Genomic DNA, 20,338 nt, shown 5'->3' on the forward strand with positions numbered 1-20,338 from the left:
CGACTGAAAGGGAACATGTATTTTCATTGTATTTCTCTCCATTCGTCTTTCCTTCAACTCTGACCAGTTTTCCAGTCCTGGTTGAAATGAGATCTGGGCTTTGACTGGACCATTCCAGGATGGAAGGTGAACCTTCTTCCCACTCTTAAATCTCCTAAAGACAAACATGTATTTTCATTGTATTTCTCTCTATTTGTCTTTCCTTCAACTCTGGCCAGTTTTCCAGTCCTGGTTGATGAAAAATATCCCCACAGCACGATTCTGTCACCACCATGCCTCACTGGTGTTTCCAGCATGATAAGAGGAGTTCGGTTTATGCCAGACATGGTGCTGTCCATGATTCTCAGAAAGTTCAGTTTCAGTCTCATTCGATCACTGCCCCATCTTCCACATGTTTGGGGAAGAAATTCTAAACAGTATGTTTTGTTTAAGCAATATCTTTTTCTTGGCCATTCTTCCATGAAGCCCAGTTCTGTGCAGCCTCCCATCTCTGCTGTACAGCTGCCCAGCTCCAACAGGGATATATACAGTCCTCTTGGTTGCTTCTCTGCCCTCCTTGTTCAATCCATGAATTTTGGTGGACAGCCCTCTCTTGGCAGGTTTCTGTGGTGCCATTCTTTATTTTCTAATATTGGATGTAATGGTGCTCTAGGATGTTCAGGGTTGGGATTTTTTTTTTTTTTTTACAAATCAACCCTGATCTGTATTTCTTCACAACTTTGTCTCTGACCTGCATGGAGAGTTCATTGGTCTTCATGCTGTCTCTTGCTTGGTGGTAAACTTTACTACTTGGAGGTGTTGCTCTGGTGTTGATTCTGGGGACAGTCAAAACACGTGTATATAAACTGAGATCATCTCACACTTAAAATACTTCTAAAGAATACTTCAGATAACTTAAATTAGGGAAAATAGCTTTAAATAAACTATTCTTTTTCTTAAAGTTTTAAATATTTTATTTTGCCCAGTTTACCTAATCTGAAGTATTCTTTTGTTGAATTATTACTTTTATTCAAACTAAACATCCACATAAATTTCAGGTTATAAAGCAACAAAATAGAAAGAATATCAAGGTGGGTGAATACTTTTGCAACTCTCTGCAGCTGAATGTTTTTGAAAGTTTTGTATTTGCTAACACAGGGACTGGATTCAGTAGCAGATCAGATTTTGGCACAAAGCAGCTTGTTAAAAAGCAGATTGTTCACCCAGCCACTGCAAAACTGTTGGTTAGCTTCCTTAGATCTGTAAATTATAAATTAGGACAAAGTCTGTCCACTCTGTCCAGGAACTGTTTTAAACTGTGAATGTGAGTGAAGGTTGTGCTTCAGGTTCACTTATCCTGCAGATTTCATTGATATTTTTTTGTTGTTGTTGTTGACCTCACTTCTTGTTATTCTGATTCTTTTCAGTTACTCTTTTTTTTCCCTTCTCCGTGTCTGCTTTCTTTGTCTTTAGCTTTGACTGTTTTCACAAACCTTTTCAGCTAAGAAAACAGATGACTAGGGCTCTGATTTTGACAAGACATTGTGATCATCGCAACAATAGCTACAGTTGCAAGCAATCAGAATCCCACCAGAAAAGTATCTTGTAGGTCAACAAATCCTTTTAATCTCCTGTCTCTTGTTTGTTCTTTAGGAAATGGCTGCTTATAAGATGGCAGCTCTGCAAAAGTCCTTGGACGAAAGCGTGCCTGCATCAGAGCTGGACAAGGCTAATAAGCAGTACACAGAGCTCACAGTCAAATACAGAGACATGCTACAGAGGGACAGCCACCTCATACAGAGAACCACCAACCTCGAACATTTAGAGGTATTAAAGCACAAAACGTGTCTTCATGACACTTCCAATATGTTTGTGTTTTAGTTGTTGACTGACTTTTCCTGCCTCTCAGAGTGAAAACAGATCTCTTCAAGAGCAAATCTCTTCCATGAATAAGGAGCTGGAGATCACCAAGGAGAAACTGAATACCTTGGAGCAAGCGTGGGAGAACGTTGGTTCCGTTGGTAAACAAACAATAGTCCCCCCTGTTGCGGCTGATTTCATAGCAGAATGAAGCCTGCGGTGTTTTGTTTACTTTGAATATGAAAATGTGTTTTAAAACAGATGATGCTACTGAACAGTTAAGATAATGAGACCTGATCGAAAGTGTATTTCGACACAGAATGACTCCGCTGTTTTCGAAAAGGTCGTTTACAAACTGAACTCAAGGCAGTTGCTGTTCTGACCAAAAGGTTGGTAGGGATTTAACGATGCCACAAGACACAGCTCAGGGCACAGGATTCCCACAGGAAGAGATGACTGTTTACATCTGTTTGACTACACAGCCTCTTTCTAAGCATTACTGATATGCAGTAGGTGGATATCACACAGCTGAAGTACATTTAGCTTCATTGTGATTGCTCACTGGATTTCAGCTGTGGCTGGCATTGTTTTGACATTCCCGTATCAACAATATAGAGTCAGAGTAAAATGTTATCGTCCGCAGAGTGAATTTTGGTAAAAACTTCAAGAAAAAGATTTTTTTTTCTTCCCACCAAGAAGAGTTAGTTCTACACTGTACATAAGACCCATCTGAATTGCATTAAAATAGTTACAGATCATTTTAGTTCAGATTAAATTTTATTGTTCTGATGCTTATACAGCCTCACGGTTTAACTCGAGCACATCTCAGTTTTTTTTTGGGTCTCTCTGAACATATATTTTAAATCCGGCGCAGAAACTGGCATGGCCAAGGCAGACAAGGCATCAATCAACAACGAGATGGTATCTGCTGCGAGACGAATCACCACTTTGGAGATGAAGGCGCTGAATGAAAGACAGAGAGCCGAGCACGCCCAGAAAATGTACGCGCACATGAAGAACTCCCTCAGCCAGGTGGAGGAACGTAACGTGGAGCTGGAGTCCAAGTTTGCAGAGGTAAGAGGTTTCCTTTTCACTGTCAGGCCCTTAAGTCGTGCGCATCAGCATGATTGAGTTAAAACAAGCTGTTCAAGATGCTGGAAAACAGGCATATGCTGTTATCTTAAATGTTTTCATGTCATAAAGATACCAAATTCTGAGGGGTGGGGCTTACACTGTGCAGAGCCTGTGTGGAAAGACGTTCATTTCACCTTGTCACCAGTTTGATTTAATTGCTGAAAACTGCAATGCAACTCAGATGCTTGGCAGTTTTAGTGCTTCACATTATTGTGTGTCTGATTCTGTCCAGTTAAAGATTTTCTTCACACCAGCATTTCTTTATCTAATAGTTTGATTGTTTTGTTTTTCTTTAGCTGACCAAGATGAATGCAGAGGCCCAAAAGACTGAGCGGGAGCTAAGAGATGAGCTGGCCGACAGCGTCAGCAAACCCATGAGTGATGCTGACAGAGCCAGGATTGTAGAGCTGGAGAGAGCGGAGGCTGAGCTTCGCGTCGAGGTCTCGAAGTACGTTCGCCGGTGTCCTGTCATCAGATTGATCCTTTACACTGTTATCTTTATATTGCTCTTGTTGAAAACTACATTTGCAATCATAAATTCTAGATGCAAGAATGTTTTTGAAATCATAACAAAAATAAGATTGTCCTGGTTGGAGGTAAAATATGTAACATGGGCAAGAATCAACATATTAAAGGGATATTCTAGCCATTTTCAAGTGGGGTTCTGTAGAAAAGTTAATAATATATAACATCTTCGAAAGCTTGCTTTTTGATTGACCTCAATTTGGAGAAATAGGGTTTACATTCCCACAGGACTGCTGAGCAAACAGATGGTTTAAGTAGAATTAATGACTACATGAACTGCTGCCATCTTAAAGCTCCAATTTAAAAAAATTTGCATCTGTTCATGCAGAAGCAGTTTTATAAATCTTTACATCACCAATTTACATAACATTAATTTCACCGTTACTTGCAAGTGTAAATAATCACTGGGCTTTCAGCAGGAACATAACACAATAACAGTGTAATCCTGCCACTTCCAATTTGGATTGCTTCTGTTTTCAAACAACTCCAGTCTTCTAAATTTCACAGTGATTTGTACAAACTCTAATATTTAAACTTTTACATTGCTGTCTCTTCTGAATTACAAGGTTATTTCAGCAGAAATATTAAACTCCCGCCAGAATTGAACCCAGGCTGCACCAGAAGCTCTACAGCCAGCCGCTGCTGTTGCTGTTAGCGCCGGCAAAGCATGTAATGTGACATTGATGGTGATGTAAAATTTATGACATAGCCTTTGCATGAACCGTCATGGAACTTTGAAGATTTGAGCTGCTTTGTAAGACAGCAGCGATCCACTTTGCTCTTGGCTGCGTTCAGACTAGCTGTCAGACCTAAACTCTTATCTCTCCCAGTTGAGGCCAATAAAAAAAGCTTTCTACATCTGGGACGATACCAGTTTTACAAAGACTTGAACTTCAAAAAAAAAAAAAGATAGAATATTCTTTTAATATGTTAATTAGAATTCTGAATGAATCAGCCTTTCAAACATTTAAACTTTTAACTTCCAAGAGTTATTTCCATCTTTATGGCTCAGTACATATCATATAAATTTGATTTTAGCTTGAAACATCAGCTTTAAATAAACCCAACATGTGTTAACAGGCTTCAGGAGGTTTCTGATGTAGCCATGACGCAGGTGTCCGCTCTACAGTCCAGACAGAAATGTAAAGATACTGAAGTAGAGGCTTTAAGGAGACAGATACTGGACTACCAGGTAACTATATGTTGTTGTAGTTTTGACAAGAACATGCCAAATCAGATACTAAACTGTGTTTTTCATGAGGTCCTATTTATATTTGATAACAGTGACTGTAGATTATATTTTATGTTTACTTTAATTATAATGGAAAAATATAAATTCAGATTTGTATTTGCTCTGTTGGCAAAAATAAGGAGAAATTTTGTATTAATTTGAAAGTAGCTTGTTTAAAATGAATGTTTATGTTCTAGAAATATTCTATTTTCTCTGATCCCCCAAGGTTAACAAATATCTGTGCTTTGAGTATTGGGACTTTGTCAGAGCCTTGCCTTTTTTTCTAATTTTCATTATTAATATTACCGGTCTTTTTTTCTGTCTTAAATTAAAATTTGAACAAGATTATTCAAACACTTAAAGTTTCCACAACAAAGTTTGATACTTGGACATGTTGCCTAGGTGTAATAATAACCACATAGATTTGTTCAGCAACCCATTCAAATGTGTTTTGTGCTTTTTTAATTCTATAAATCTATGCAATATATTACTGTACTATGATGAGAAATAATCCTGTACCCCTGCATGTAACTTAGGAGTTCTGGTCTTCTCTCTGACACACATCATCAAATCAGCACACAATCATTCACAGGAATGACACCCTTTAGCTTTCACTATTACCACAAGCCTTGAAAGAACTTTTTCATCTCATTTAAATTTGAAAAAGCCACCAAACAAAAGAATGTATCAACCCTTTGAAGAAATTTGAATCACTTTTGTGCAGAACAGTCCCTCATGCTGTTCCACTTTGCATTACGGTGAAAGACCTGAAATGACTGTAATATGTACACACTCCAGATTTAATTATTTACACTAGTGGTTCTCAAACATTTTGTAATGAGTACCACACCAGAAAATATTATGGTCCCCAAATACTATCATTATGGCTACCATTAACATTAAAACTGTTTTTGACCTCGTACTCCAACCTTTCCACCAAACTGAGCATCAAACAAAAACAAGCTAACTGGCCAGCCTACCTGCCTCCAAACTAAATAACAAATGTGCTTCTTCATCCAAACTGTAACCCTTCAGCAAACCCAGGTGGCTAAGGGATGCACACCAAGGCCTGATCGTTCTTGCTCGGCCCTTCTGTGGGTGAGGGGGTCTAGTGGAAATGGCTGAAACATCCCAGTGCTGGTTCAGAATATTTGCATCAAATGTTACAATGGAAAGCCCTTAATCCAACACAATACAATCAAGAAAATAACATATTTTATTATGTTGAGAGAAAAACATAAAGTTGGCAAAGTACATTTTACAAGCAGGACCACCGGGGGCTCACCATAAATACTATGTCACTCTTGGCCGTAGGTGTTATGTGAGACAGTTTTTAACGGAGTCAGGTTAATCTGAGGCAGAACAGTAGAATTAAAATCCCCAAAAGCTTGTTTTATAGCAACCAGTTGTACTTCAGTAGACTTTTGCATCTCTCTCTGTCAGTCACAGTCAGATGAGAAGGCCCTCATCGGGAAGCTCCACCAGCACATCGTGGCCCTGCAGCTCAGTGAGTCTGTGGCTCTGGGGAAGCTGGAGGCCACCTCCGCTCTCATCCAGCAGCTGGAGGCCTGTAAGCTGCGGGCTGAGCAGAAGCTGGACGCCAGCGAGCGCGCTCTGTTTCTCGCCCGCCAGGAGGCTAGAAATCGCTCCACGCACCTTCGGCAGACCATCCAGTCACTCCGTAGGCAGTTTGCTGGAGCGCTGCCGCTGCCCCAGCAGGAGAAGTTCTCTTTGACCATGCTGAAACTCCAGGAAGACCGAGCAAAAGCTCAGGAGGATAGAAGGAAGGCTGAGGAGGAGAGGCGGAGAGCAGAGGGAAAGGCCGAGGAGCTGGAACTGAGGTTTCGGGGGCTGGAGGAGCTCATCACAACACTGAAAGACGTGAAAGGGGCTCAGAAGGTCAGTTGGTAATAGTTACTTTGTCATTATTTCTTTCTGTTCTTGTGTTGTACTTCCTTTATACAAAACTAAATGTTAAACAGGTAACTGAGTGGCACAAGAAGATGGAGGCAGCTCGCCTTCAGGAGCTGAGGAAAGGCAGGGAGCTTCTCTTCCAAAAGGAGGAGATTGCATACCTGAAGAAACTTGTGGAGGAGCAGGACCGAACCGTCCGATCACTGGAAGAGGATATCATACAGCTGAACACTGTGAGTACACTTCTCTTGGAGTAGTCTTGTTCAAGAGAATCTTTGTGGCATAATAAAGTTATAAAATTGGAGATGATACAGCCGAAAAGATCTCCCATATTTTAGGAGCCTCTCTTGTTAAATAATACATGTAGTCCTGTGGAAAAGAAAGAAAGCACACATTTTTTCAATTCTAAAGTTCTGTGGCAGGTCATAATGATGTGGTCTTTACCAGGTTCTAAAATTATTTAAATCGAACGTCAATTGTACAAAAACAAAACTAATTCCATCATGTCCATCAAAGGAAGTTTGTGTGTTTAAAACTAAGTCCACCCTGTGATTCAACAGTTTGTAGAACTTTGTTTGGCAGCAATAACTCTCAGTAGTCGTTTTCGGTGCAACTTTTTCATTGTTGTGGAAGAATTCTGGTCCTCTCTTCTTTCTAACGTTGCTTCAGTTCATTGAGGTTTGCAGACATTAGTTTCTGCTCAGCTCTCTGAAGATCCCACACAGCATTCCAACCATTATGAGATTTGAACTTTGACTGGACCGTTGCAGCACCTTGACTCTTCTTTTTTACAGCCATTTTGTTGTAGATTTGCTGCTGTGTTTGGGATCAATGTTCTGTTTTAACATGACCCAGTTTGGTGCTTTTCAGGGGGTGGAGGGATTGTCGTTTTCCTGAGTATTGCACAGCCTAACCTTGGGGTAGATTTGGGATGTCTAGTCCTCAGAAGATTGTCCTAGATGTTTTCCACTTGTGAGTAATATTTTACGTTGTAAAATAATGGACTCCAAATTGTTTTGAATTGACCTTTAACCCTTCTCAAATTGATATGGAACAGCAGTTGCTTCTCTTGCTGATATCTTTCCTCTTGGCATTGTGTTAACACACATCTGTATGCTCCAGAGCCACAAACTGCCAAAACTCCTGCTTTTATAGAGTCAATCACACTGAAGATGATCAGTTAATCAATACATTTGATCAGCAGCTCTTGGCTGATCCTAAACCTCTTAAATCTTACGAAAGCAGTGAGGGTGGACTCAATTTTTGACACAGTTTGTTTTGTTTTGTTTTATTTTGTTTAATAACTAATGACATGTTTGCATGTGATTACAGTGATTACAGTTTGGTGCAGTTGTTAGAGCTGTTGCCTCACAGTTAAACGATCACAGGTTCGCCTCCTGACCTGGGACCTTTCTGTGTGAAATTTGAATGTTCTCCCTGTGCATAGGTGGGTTTACGCCAGGTACTCCAGTTTCCTCCCACAGACCAAAAACATTCATGTTAGGTTAATTAGTAACTCTAAAATTGTCCTTAGGTGTGACTGAGAGTGTAAATGGTTATTTGTCTCTATGTGTCCCTGTGATGGACTTGCGACCTGTCCAGAGTGTCCCCCGCCTCTCGCACAGTGACTGCTGGAGATAGGCACCAGCTCCCTGTGGCCTGGAATCGAGAAGCGGGTAAAAAAAATGGATGGATGAATGAATGAATGTATCAATCAATCAATCTGTTGTGGGTTTTTGCATTTGAGTAGATGTAAAACCTGGTAAAGACCAGATCATTTTTAATATGTTCTGACACATAAAACCCTAGGATTCAAAAGGGTTGGACTTTTTTTTTAAATGATTAGGTTGGTTGAGGTGTCTGATAATTGTCTTTTCTCATCTGCATTAAGCTTCAAGAAGAACGCCAGCTCACATGGGATCAACGAGAAGTAGAGTTGGAGCGTCAGCTGGATCACTACGAGAAGCAGCAACATGAGGTTCTTAGCAGTGCAGAAAAGGTAAAACACTTCTTCCTTTCTGTTTATGGATTATCTTTATTTGAATTGTAATGTATTTTACCAAAACGGGCTGAATTGCCAGCTATAAATCAGTCTGAAACATGTTTCTACCCACCTAATGATTACATTTTAAAACATTCTTTTAGTCTGATGAATGTACTGGATCCCTCCCAGACCCAACGCTGCCTCTCGCTCATCAGTTAGAGTTTGCTTTGGGTAAAATCAGAGAGCACGTCCGCACCATCTTGGACATTCAGACCACATGCAAAAGTTTGGACATGGTACAGTGTTCACTCAGTGCTCCTATATATTTAACATGGTCAGCTAAATGAATAGCATCACTTCTGGTGTTAATGTTTATTCATCTGTTATTTGCAGAAGTTGAAAGAGAAGGAAGAAGCTCTGTGGAAAGCAGAACAGAACATTATATCCAGGGATAAGGTGATCAATGAGCTGCGTCTCCGGCTCCCAGCTGCTGCTAACAGAGAACGCCTGCTTGCAGACCTTTCTGAGCACAAAGAGGACCAGTCGGACGGTCAGCCTACCCTCAAGCTGGCCCATCAAACCATCAAAGACCTCCAAGCTCGACTCGACAAAAAAGAAGATATTCTAAAAAAATATCAAAACCAGATGGCTCAGACTAGACAGGTGCAGTGATACCATTTTATAAATTTGATCATTGTTTCGCTGCAGTTTTACGTGCTTGTGGGTAAACAGTAGGTGTGTAACAATACTCCTGAGTCACGGTTCAGTGCAACAGGAAAAAGAAAGAAATTCCAAATGTTGGTTTTAATTTACACACTCACTCACACAAACCTGAGCACAGCCTGGATTGACTACAGGAAAGCCTATGACTCGATGCTTCACATATGGATACTGGAGTGTTTATAACCGGACATCATCAACAGGAAACGAAGAGCCTTCATTGAGAACTCAATGGGAATGTGGAAACAACTCTAATGTTTTTCAAAGCCAGGCATCAAATGTGGCATATACCAAGGTGATGAGCTGTCCCCTTTCTGGGAGCTGGTGCCTGGGAGGCTGGGGACACTGTAGACAGGCCACAAGTTCATCACAGGGTCACATAGAAACAATCAAGACAAATGGCCATTCACACTCTCACACACAGCTAGTGACAAGAGTTACTAGTGACTTAGAGCATGTTTTTAGGCTGATGAAGAAAACCCACACATGCACGTGGAGAACGTTCAAATTTCACACAGAAAGGTCCCCGGCGAGAGGTGAACCTGTGATGTTTTTCCCGTGAGGCAACAACTCTTAACAACTGTGCCAAACTGTAATCACTGTAACCAAATGAATTTGTTTTTCACTTTCCATTCGTGGTGCGGCTCTCCTCCAAAAACACTGCTCTCTACTCAGTGACGGATAAACATGGAGGCACGTATTTCAAGAGCCTCAGCCAGAATGAGCCAAAATCTTCAAAGTTCAAAGGTTCTAAAAAAAAAAACACTTTCAGAATCAGGAAATGTGATGCCGGAGTTTTTCTTTGACAAGTTTCAGACACAAATGCTGTAGCTGGGAAAAAAAAGAACTGTTCTGAATATTTTTGTCTCCCAGCAAGCAGTGATTAATTTGGCCGCAGTCTGCGGTGGGCTTGACACACGCAATATCAACACCGCATCCTATATTTAAAGAGGATTGTACCAAAATTACTTAGGTCGTATTCAGACCTGACACATTTGGTCCACTTTAATCGAAGCAGAGTTCGTTTCCAGCGTTGGTCTGGACTTTTTGTGCAGGTGTGAATACAGTCATGCGAACTCCGGTGCGGATCAAACAACCGGACCGAGACCCGCTTTTTGAGGTGGTCTCGGTCCACTTCCAAATGAACTCTGGTGCGGTTCGCTTCTGGTGTGAATACAGACCGGACTTGAACCGAACTAACTACGTAAAGCATGTGCCTTTTTGGACTTCACGGGCCACCGTTGCTAGTATGTTGTGTGTCAGAGTGCACAGAGCATCTTGTCTTCTTCGAGTTGCGGCATGCATTTGCCGGCGCAGTTCCAAAATTAGAAGTAAAACGTCATTAAACCGACGTCGAATGAGCTGCTCTTGAATTTCAAAATGGTACTGTAATTGTACCAACAGAATGAATGTGCACATAACAAATACAGCACTCACGACTTCCATCTTTATTTCCGGGTCTGTGCTCTGTGCTCCAACCACTGCCCCCGTCTTTCTGTCCAATGGGAGCAATGACCATCACCCACATGGCTCTGCTTACAAAAAAGCACAATGTGAATGCAAACCGCACCAAACGAAAATAATAAAGTACACTTTTGGTCCGGACCAAACAAGCGGACCAAAGGACTTTCCTGGTGTGAATACACCCTTTGAAACAAATTTTAAAAACCACGAGCTTGCTTATCAGGATAAAGTAGAGGTGATTGATTGGTTGTGGCCAACGTATTTGTCGTCTGGTCCATGTATTTGTCTGACACATCTGTATCGGGACAGTTTGGTACTATTACACCCCAAGTAAACAGTAATTTTATTGCCGTAATTAAATAGTAATGTGACTGCGTTACACAACACCTCTATAAGTCAAGGCATTTTGATTGGTCTGTTTTAACTTTTTACTGCCTTTTTATTCTCATGGAACCCCACTCCGTTGATACCAGGACCAAGAGGAAACGATGAAGAGACACCAGGAAGAGTTGAGAATGCTGCATGAGAAGTTGGACGTTCACACAGACACCTCACTGGATCGCTTCAAACAGACAGCAATGGTAAAAACACTCAAATTTTTGGGCTGAATTTCATAACACAAGTTTCCTTTTTAAACAGACCCATGCTTAATTCCCAAACATGAAGATTTTTGGCTTGATACGGCTGCCAACCAGGCCAAAAAGTGTCTCAAATGTTAACAATAATAATCCTGTAATTTCAAACATCGGTAAAGAATTGTTTGAGCTCTAGTTGAACGTTCAAGTTGTGCTTTTTTCGTTTTTTTTCTTGACCCAACGATGACTGTTGTGTATCACATCCCCTCCTTCCCTTTTTCAGGAACTGATGAAGAAGCCCACTATCAGGGTGCCGACGTCCAAGCACCTGGAGCATCTGGCTGAGCTGGAGCAGATCGTGGCCGAGCAGGAGATTTCCCTCAGCTCCATGACGGAGAAGCTGAAGCTGACCACAGCTGAGCTAGAGCGACAGCGGAGCATCATGGAAACACAGGCTAAGAAACACGCTGACGAGATGGAAAAGTGATTCACCTTTTTTTGATCTTTGACAATTGTAGATTGTGAAATTTGTCTTTAAGCAAACAACCAAAAGTTAAATGTTTAAATAAACTTGTTTTATGTAAAGATCAACATTAACTCCCATGGCAAATATCACATTATTGCTTTAATAATCTTCAGAAAACACAAGTGAACTAACCTGTGCAGGCTTTGTTTGATTCTGCTCTGTCAGAACTGAACTGTAGGGTGATTTTTACTTCAGTTTGTTTGACTGCATGACCCATGTGATGTAAATTCTATCATCCGTATCAAGCCGTGAGCCGACAACCATGTGCAACCCAAACATTAGTGACTTTCAGAAAAACAACAGTCCGTTCCAACTCACATAAGCTTTTATAATCCTTCACATCATGTCATGGATTTAAAAAAAACTTTGGGTGACTATATATATATATATATATCACGGCTACGTTTTTGATTCTGGTGTTTTATTGTCTCTATGTCAAATTTAGATTTTTTTAATAAGACTTAATAAAGTATGGAGATTCAGTAAAGGTAAAGAGAGAGTTCAGATTTACACAGTGTAAAGGTTATGAAAAAATTAATATCTTACTAGTTTATACAGCCTCAGTTTGGAGATATACTGTAATTTTGTCAACACCAAAATGGATTGCTGTCAACTTTAAACAACTCCAATCTCAAAAGTGTAATAGCTGTTCATTTGAACGCCATTTTATAAACCTTTGCATAGCCATCAGTTTAGCATTTTATGGATTTTTGGCAGAATTATGTTATTTTTGTAGGAAGAGCTACAGCTAGCTGTTGTTTCTATTTGTACTTGCAAATAACCCTAGAATTAAATGTATATAACCTTGTAATGCATGGCAGTGTAAAGGTTTATTAAGTTATGTCTTCATAAACCACAATAGAAACTTTGAAAATGAAGTTGTTTTTAGATTGTAAGAATCCATTATGGTCTTGGCCCTGCTCAGACTATCCATTAGGTTGTTAGTCCTGTCTCCAAACTGAGGCCATTCAAAGATCTATCAACAACAGGTAAGATAATAATAATTGTTTATAACCTTTCCACTTCAAAGTGACTGAACTATCTGTGGGTGAACCCAGTTTAAAATGTAGAATATATCATTTTAAATTAAGATTTTTCTGAATTGTCTTTCTTTTTTTCACTCTGTAAAATTGAAATCCTTGTTTTGTTGTTGTTGTTGCTTACTCCATAGAAGTTCAATCAAAAAGCACTCATTCACCCCCTTTTGTTGTGGGGTGTTTTAAAGGATTGAGTTTGGCTTTTTCACTCAGCTCTGGTAAAGTAATTGAACAAGTCAATACTGTCAAACTTGAAGGAAAAAAGATTAAACTGGTAACCAAACAGTTACTTAGGGTAAATTAAAGGAGGCTAGGCTTTAAGGGGTCAGAAGTAAATCAGATTAAAGAGGGTTTTAGAAAGTTCAATAGTGCACTGGGTGGTAGGCATGTCAGCCATGGCAAAGTGCACCCAAAGGTATAGATGCTTTATTACTTTAAAAATACAAAAAATACCAGCAACAACTGCAGCTTTTGTCTTTTTAAATTTAACATCCTTATGACTTTTAGAAAAACTGAAGATAAAAAGCCTAAAATAAACTATTATGTGGGACATTGTGTGGACATAAACAATGATTTTGGTTTTTTGCACCAAAGGACGTTGCATCTACTGGTTTATCTGATGTCACTTTGCCAAAAGTAAAGTCTGAGTTGTGCGTGGAACAAAAATATAGCCATGTCTGCTCAAAGGAGCAGCCAGAATAAACCCAAATTCAAGAAATCATACTTTGCTTGGCAAAGATATAGCTTTACATTTAGCAAAAATGTTTTAATATAAGTTATGTGTCTCAAACCATCTTAAATCAGGTGTTTTCTTCACAGAAAATGGTTGCAGTTAACCTAAAAGAGGAATTTGTTGCAGGCTGGAGGAATATTCCACTGCCCAGGTGAAAGCTCTGACCGGTGAGATTGAGGATCAGAGGAGCCACGTGGCTCAGATGGAGAAGGAGATGAACCACCTCCATACGGAGCTGGAGGCCCAGAAGGAGGCCAACGTCCGCTCCCCGAGCAACACCATGAAAAACATGATGGAACGACTGAAAGCAGAACTCACCCAAAAAGAGAGAAAACTCAAGGTTTTTTTTTCATTGCTGAGTGCTCACCTTTAATTAAATACTTGTTTTCTGTCAAGACTCCAGTTTGTACGAACAAAACGTAAATAAGGCGGAGGAGAAATACAGAAATCACCAAACTCTGGGATGTCCAATCCTGGTCCTCGAGGGCCACTATCCTGCATGTTTTCCTTGTTTCTCTGCTCCAACACCTGATTTGAATCAATGGATAATTAACAGGCTTCTGTAGAACAAGAAGAGGTGATTTAACCACTGAATCAGGTGTGTTGGAGCAGGGAAACAAGGAAAACATGCAGGATAGTGGCCCTCGAGGACCAGGATTGGACATCCCTGACCTAACTGGTCAAATGCTTCACAGTCAGCTTGTCTTGTATTTTTTTTTCAGGCTCTCAGCAAGGCCCTGTTGGAGCTGCGCGCAGAGATGACGGCTGCGGCGGAGCAGCAGGTCATAGCACACGCTGCTCAAAAGGAGGACAGTCTCAATGTACAGATGCTTGTTGACAGACACACCAAAGACCTGAAGGTAAAACGAGTCGGCACAACATACCTGCTTTTCCTCATTGTGTCATAGTTCATTCACTGTTGAGGTATTTAATCAACTTAAGGAAAGCTGTGTAGGTTGGTTTAGATTACACGCCTAAAACATAGTTAATCGTAGCGATGCATTTAAGCACCCTTATCAGTATTCGCCTATTATGCTTATTTTTTCACCACATATTTTAATTTACATTTCATCTTGCATCTTTAAATGGACTGCATTTATATAGCAATCCCTCCAGGATTTCACGGGCATTTTTTGTGATTGTTGCGGGCTAAAATGCCTGATTTCACGGGGCATTTTCCTAAAAGGTGCGATGAAAAGTTGAGATTTTTTTACTAAAATCAATAAACAACCATAACTTTTAATATATAAACCAAAAATACTTATTAGTTTTGTAAGATAATTACCAACAAACATCGACATTATCAAAAGGTGCTTTATTTGAGAACTTTGATAGCTTATAAACTGACATTCATGACCATTTCTGGATTGTCCCTCGTCTGCAGATCTCCTCATGTTTTGCAGACACAAAATGTTTGTCGATGCGTTTATGTTCGATGATTACACTGCAGGACATGCAAAACAGCTTCCCCCCACTCTCGTGCAGCTGGGTAGGAAACTGTTTTGCGTGGTCCTTTGCTGAAATCTTTGTGGGCAAATGTGAAGCATTAGCGCACATTTTCGCTTCGGTCGCTGCTCCTGCATGCTCCCGGCATTCTGATGTTAACAGGAAGTGACGTCATGTGTCTTCTTCGTGAGTTATTTGGGATTATTTTGTATTCCACATTACACAAACCCACAAAGAAGAGACTAGACCGCAGAAACGGTGGCAAATTACTTTAGAAACAATAAATATTGGGTTAAAGTTGCTGGAAAGTTGCGGTGTTTAGGACCAAGTTGCAAAAAGTTGCGATTTCGCAGGGTTTGCTTGATTTTGCTTTAATAGTTCCGATCGCAACATCGCAAAATCCTGGAGGGTCTGTATTATGCTTCTTTTTTCACCACATATTTTAATTTACATTTCCTCTTGCGTCTTTAAACGGACTGTATTTATATAGCGCCTTTCTAGCCAACCAGGCCACTCAAAGCGCTTTACAACCCAATCTGTGCCCTCATTTATTCATTCACACACATTCATACACACTCTACTACATCTCTACAAGGCTATTCTGAATAAGTCATTTTATTCAGAACAATCAGTGCTTTAAGCTCCATTCATACACCGATGAGACACACATCTGAGGCAGTGTGGGATTCAGAGTCTTACCCAGGGACACTTTGACATGTAGCAGACTTGTGGAATCAAACCTCCAACTCTCTCTTCGGAGGATGACTGCTCTAACCACTGACCCACAGCCGTCCTATCTTTAGAAAAACCCATTCACAAGATGTATGTTAAAATGTGCAGCCTAATCAGCAGTACTGTACTATAACCTTTGGCACCGGTACTTCATACAATGTAGACACAATTTGCAACTAAAATGCAAAACAGTTTCCCATAAACAATATGCTTTGGGCAAGTTGAGTGGGAAATTGTTGCAGTTCTTGTGGACTTTATTCTGTGCATGAAAATGTGGACATTTTTGTTATCTTTCAGCCCGTGTGTCTCTCGCTGCTATAGGACTTAAAGTTTTCTCTCGAATCTCCCTTGAGTGCAGAGCACACACATTTAGGCTTCCACTGACTTCCATTATATCTGAGCTCAGAATTTCTTCTCCGCACCTTCTTTTTGACTTGTCATAACCCATACTTCAAACAGAGACAAGCAACAATTTGTGATTTTGCTAATTACAGACAGCTCAGGAAGGTTTTTCTGTATATCTTCGTTTTTGGCCCGTGTCTGTTTGTCGAAGGCTTACTTCCTAGTCTGCATTTCTGGGTTATTAAGACTGGTGTGAGGGAGAGAGTGACACAGTTATACGGTTACCATGGTGGCACTGATAGATAAGCTACTGGCAGCAGCTCTAACATTTATTTGAATCTTGGCTCTCTTTACAGTTCTTATATAATTTATAAGTTAGAACATTTTTGTTTAAGCTCAGATTATTACAAAACAAAGTCCTAAATTATTACTTTGCTTTAGAGAAGAAAGTTCATATTTGTTGGAATTTCAGGAAGTAGCTGCATTGGCATCTAATTTTTCCTATCTTGTTTTATTTTTGACAACAAGCTGCACTGGAGGAGTCTGATTCATATTAATTTACATTCATAATGTTGTGAACATGTGGCTGACTTCAATCGCCTCTAATTTCTTTCATTTGTCATTGTCATTCAGTTATCTCTCTGGAGGCTTATCCACATTTCAACAGTAGAAATCAGTTTAAAGACGATATGAAAGAATCAATTTATCACAAGATGACAGCAAATAATTAGTCACATCTGTGATCATAAGAGGGTTTTATTGACTGAATATAAACATGTTATTTGTGTTCTGAAAGACCAGAAAACCCTAAATTACATTTACTCCTCAGTCTTCGTGCATTAAAAACAAACTTAATGTTGGTAATAAATCCAAAACAATAAAATCTAATTAAAAAAAAAATAATAGACCTCAAAAACTAGTACAGTGTGTCCATTCAGCTTTCACGTTTCCATTTCTTCTTGCAGAGTTCTTTCTTAAAAAGTATGAAATATCCTTTTTATATTTTCCAAGTCTAAATAAGTATAGAAAAAAGAAAAAAAAAGAAATACGACTATGGAAAAAAGTGTGTTTCCAGATTAATTCCTCATTTTGTTTTCTAAAACACAAATTTGAATTTCTAAAAGAAATCTGCTCAAATGAGCAGAGTGCTTTTTATATTTCTGATACCGTATTTTCCGGATTATAAGGCGCACTTAAGAGCCTTCCATTTTCTCAAAAAACAACATGCACCTTATAATCCAGAGCACCATATATATGTAAGATGTTGTAATGTTTTAGTACGACTTTGGTAAACTACAAAGCTGCACCGCTTGCAGCATTAAGGCTCAGTTATAGTCACGGTGCGGACCTGAGCGAGCGGTGGAGGCATTTATACTTGACGCTTACGTCGGTGCAGTATTCCTCCGTGAGTTTTGAACCGTTTGATTATCTTTGTGATCTCTCATAGACGGATCATATAAAGCTGATACAGGCGAACCAGCACCGCTAGAGCATCAAAATCATCCATTTTGAATGGAGCGCGTCATGCGTGGTTCGCACAAAGTTACGATAATTGGGAGGTGCACGACAATGCACCTTATAGTCCAATGCACTTTATATATGACAAAAGTTTGAAAATGGACCATTCATTGACAGTGCGTCTTATAATCCAGTGCAGAAAATGTGGTATATTTAAAAAATGGCGTTGTTTTAGTTTACCTTGTAAAACACTTTGTGAATAAAGCAGTTTTAAAATATTGTATATTCAATATAAATGGAGACTATTTGCCACATGTTGCACATGATGTACGCGAGTTATCAGTCACAAAGAGTCCAACATATACAGCTGAAACCAGATGTTTCCATCCACTGTATAAAAAGACTGTCTGACATTAAATAATCCTAACTGACCTGTCTTAGGTCATTTAGGATTATTTCTGTTTGTTAAATACCCAAATAACGAGAGAAAGAATTTTTTTTTTTCAAAGTCACACATTTACATCAATTTTCTTAGTATTTAATAGCAATGCCTTTAACCTGTATGACTTGAGTCAGACATTTTGGGGATCTTTCAACAAGCTTCTTACAATAGTTTGCTGGAATTTTGTTGAACAGTCAGGTTTGTAGGCCACCTTGCTCGCACACGCTGAGATCATTGACTTTTTAACGTTTTTGTCCTTAACCCAGCTTGTAACTAATTTGGCAGTATGCTTCGGGTCATTGTCCATCTGAAGACCCATTTCTGCCCAGCCTTTAGCTTCCTAGCTGATATCTTTAGATGTTGCTTCAGTATTTCCGCATAAAGTTATATGTTGCCTTTGGAGTAATGGTTTCTTCCTCTGAGTTTCCTTTCGGCCCATGTTAGTACAAGACTTGTTACTCTGTGGATAATGACTCTCTGACCAGCTTCAGCAGCATTTTTACAAGGTCTTAAGTTTTTTAAGGGGTTGATTCACACATTTCACACCAAAACATGTTCATCTCAGGAACACAGAACCTGTCTCCTTCCTGAATGGTATGATGGCGGGACATTCCTATGGTGTTTATTCTTGAGTATAATTGTTTGAACAGATGAACCTTCAGCCATCTGGAAATTCGTACTCAATGATGAACCAAAGTTCTGGAGGTCAACAATTTTCTTCATGATATTTTGGCTGATTTCTTTTGATTTTCCCATGATGTCACACAAAGAAGCATTGTGTTTGAGGTGGGCCTTAAAGTACATCCACAGATGTGCCTCCAATTTACTCAAATGCTGTCAACTAACCAATCAGAAGCTTCCAGAGCCATGACATCATCATCTGAGTTTTCCTGAATATATTAAAGCAGTGTTTCTCAACCTTTTTTGGGACAACGCCCCCTATCCATTAGCCAGGCCTCTTACCACCCCCCACCCTTTTTTTTTTGCCTGTTTATGTGAATACATTTTTTTTATTCATGGACTTATATAATACCTGATCTTGGGTATGGCCCATCAGAACATCTTTGTGGGTCATTATCCACCATGTATTGCTTCAATGAATCCCCCACTTCCTGCGGGGAAGGCCATTCAGATGGATCTTCTGAGTAAAGTCTTGCCCCAACCCTCTCCTCTGCACCTCTCTGTTCCTAATAGCTTTAAATAAATTACACATCTTGCTAATGCACTTTTTAAAATATAAATAAAATTTTTAAATGAATCACCTGGTATTAAGTGGCTGTTCCTACACTTCCAGCTCATATTAGACCAACCTGTCTCCTTCCTGTCTGTCCTGATTCTTTCCCTCCATCCTCTCAGTTGAATGACATGAACTTTGTGTTCAGGAGGTTTAAAAAAATACAGCAGTCAAACCATATATAAAAACATGAAATCTTAATTTTAAATGATATCCTTGCTGGATATCAGTTACTGATTGGACACTTCATCTGATCAGACTTATCAGATTAATCACAGCAGGTCTGTAGAGTTATATTCCAGAGGAGACATTTAAACTCCCAACTTCTGTAATTTATCTGCTTTATGATTCACCATCGAGTTCAACAAATGATTACTGTCTGTACAACAAAATAACACACACGATTTCCTTTATTGTTCATGTCATGCTGTGTTCTATTGTAAATCCTGATCAGTAAACAGTTGTAACTTGAACATTTCCAGGCCTCTGCTTGACACAGGTTTAATGAAAACCTGACAGAACTTCCCGCTGTCTTTCAACCACTTTGAAAAGCTTTTTTCATCTTTATCCTTCTGCCTCTTCAGTTTTCTGCCTCTCCATCTTTAGCTCTCTGTCATCAGATGATAACACAATTCAAATTAAAACAGTCGCGCTCCCGCGCATGCTCGAGGAGAGCGCGACAGGAGGGGAGGTGAAGGAGCAGAGGGGCACCTGATCAGTGACATGTCTCTGTTATCGGTCATATCATTTACACATGCGCAGACAACTGGGAAATACAGAACCTGCTACTGGATTTGCGCCACTGTGGACACAGAGTGGAGCACCTCTCTGTTGTTAGATTGACAGCTGTCAGTGCTTTGGGAAATGGGCGGGGCTTACGGCACGCTGCGGAATAATTGGTGCTTCCACACATTTACTCGCCAAAGTCTCCAATAACACAGAAAAAAGTCACTAGATTTGTCGCTAGTCGCTTTGAAAAATGGCCAGACGGATCTGAAAACT

At 39.8% G+C, this 20,338-nt stretch overlaps 1 protein-coding gene across 10 annotated transcripts in view; it reads left to right on the forward strand.

The window, feature by feature from the left end:
- Positions 1 to 20,338, forward strand: part of cep290 (centrosomal protein 290) — an 82,447-nt gene that overhangs the window by 45,024 nt on the left and 17,085 nt on the right. For all 10 annotated transcript variants that reach the window (XM_017438437.3, XM_017438442.3, XM_017438439.3 and 7 more), the window contains 14 exons: positions 1,633 to 1,806; positions 1,889 to 2,000; positions 2,714 to 2,913; positions 3,270 to 3,421; positions 4,579 to 4,690; positions 6,173 to 6,628; positions 6,712 to 6,876; positions 8,535 to 8,642; positions 8,789 to 8,923; positions 9,021 to 9,290; positions 11,285 to 11,392; positions 11,670 to 11,869; positions 13,809 to 14,022; positions 14,405 to 14,542. In XM_017438437.3, coding sequence (XP_017293926.1) covers positions 1,633 to 1,806; positions 1,889 to 2,000; positions 2,714 to 2,913; positions 3,270 to 3,421; positions 4,579 to 4,690; positions 6,173 to 6,628; positions 6,712 to 6,876; positions 8,535 to 8,642; positions 8,789 to 8,923; positions 9,021 to 9,290; positions 11,285 to 11,392; positions 11,670 to 11,869; positions 13,809 to 14,022; positions 14,405 to 14,542 — 2,544 coding nt within the window. The remainder of the gene's footprint in view (positions 1 to 1,632; positions 1,807 to 1,888; positions 2,001 to 2,713; positions 2,914 to 3,269; positions 3,422 to 4,578; positions 4,691 to 6,172; positions 6,629 to 6,711; positions 6,877 to 8,534; positions 8,643 to 8,788; positions 8,924 to 9,020; positions 9,291 to 11,284; positions 11,393 to 11,669; positions 11,870 to 13,808; positions 14,023 to 14,404; positions 14,543 to 20,338) is intronic.

This window comes from Kryptolebias marmoratus, linkage group LG11, assembly GCF_001649575.2.
Source record: "Kryptolebias marmoratus isolate JLee-2015 linkage group LG11, ASM164957v2, whole genome shotgun sequence".
Lineage (NCBI taxonomy): Eukaryota > Metazoa > Chordata > Actinopteri > Cyprinodontiformes > Rivulidae > Kryptolebias > Kryptolebias marmoratus.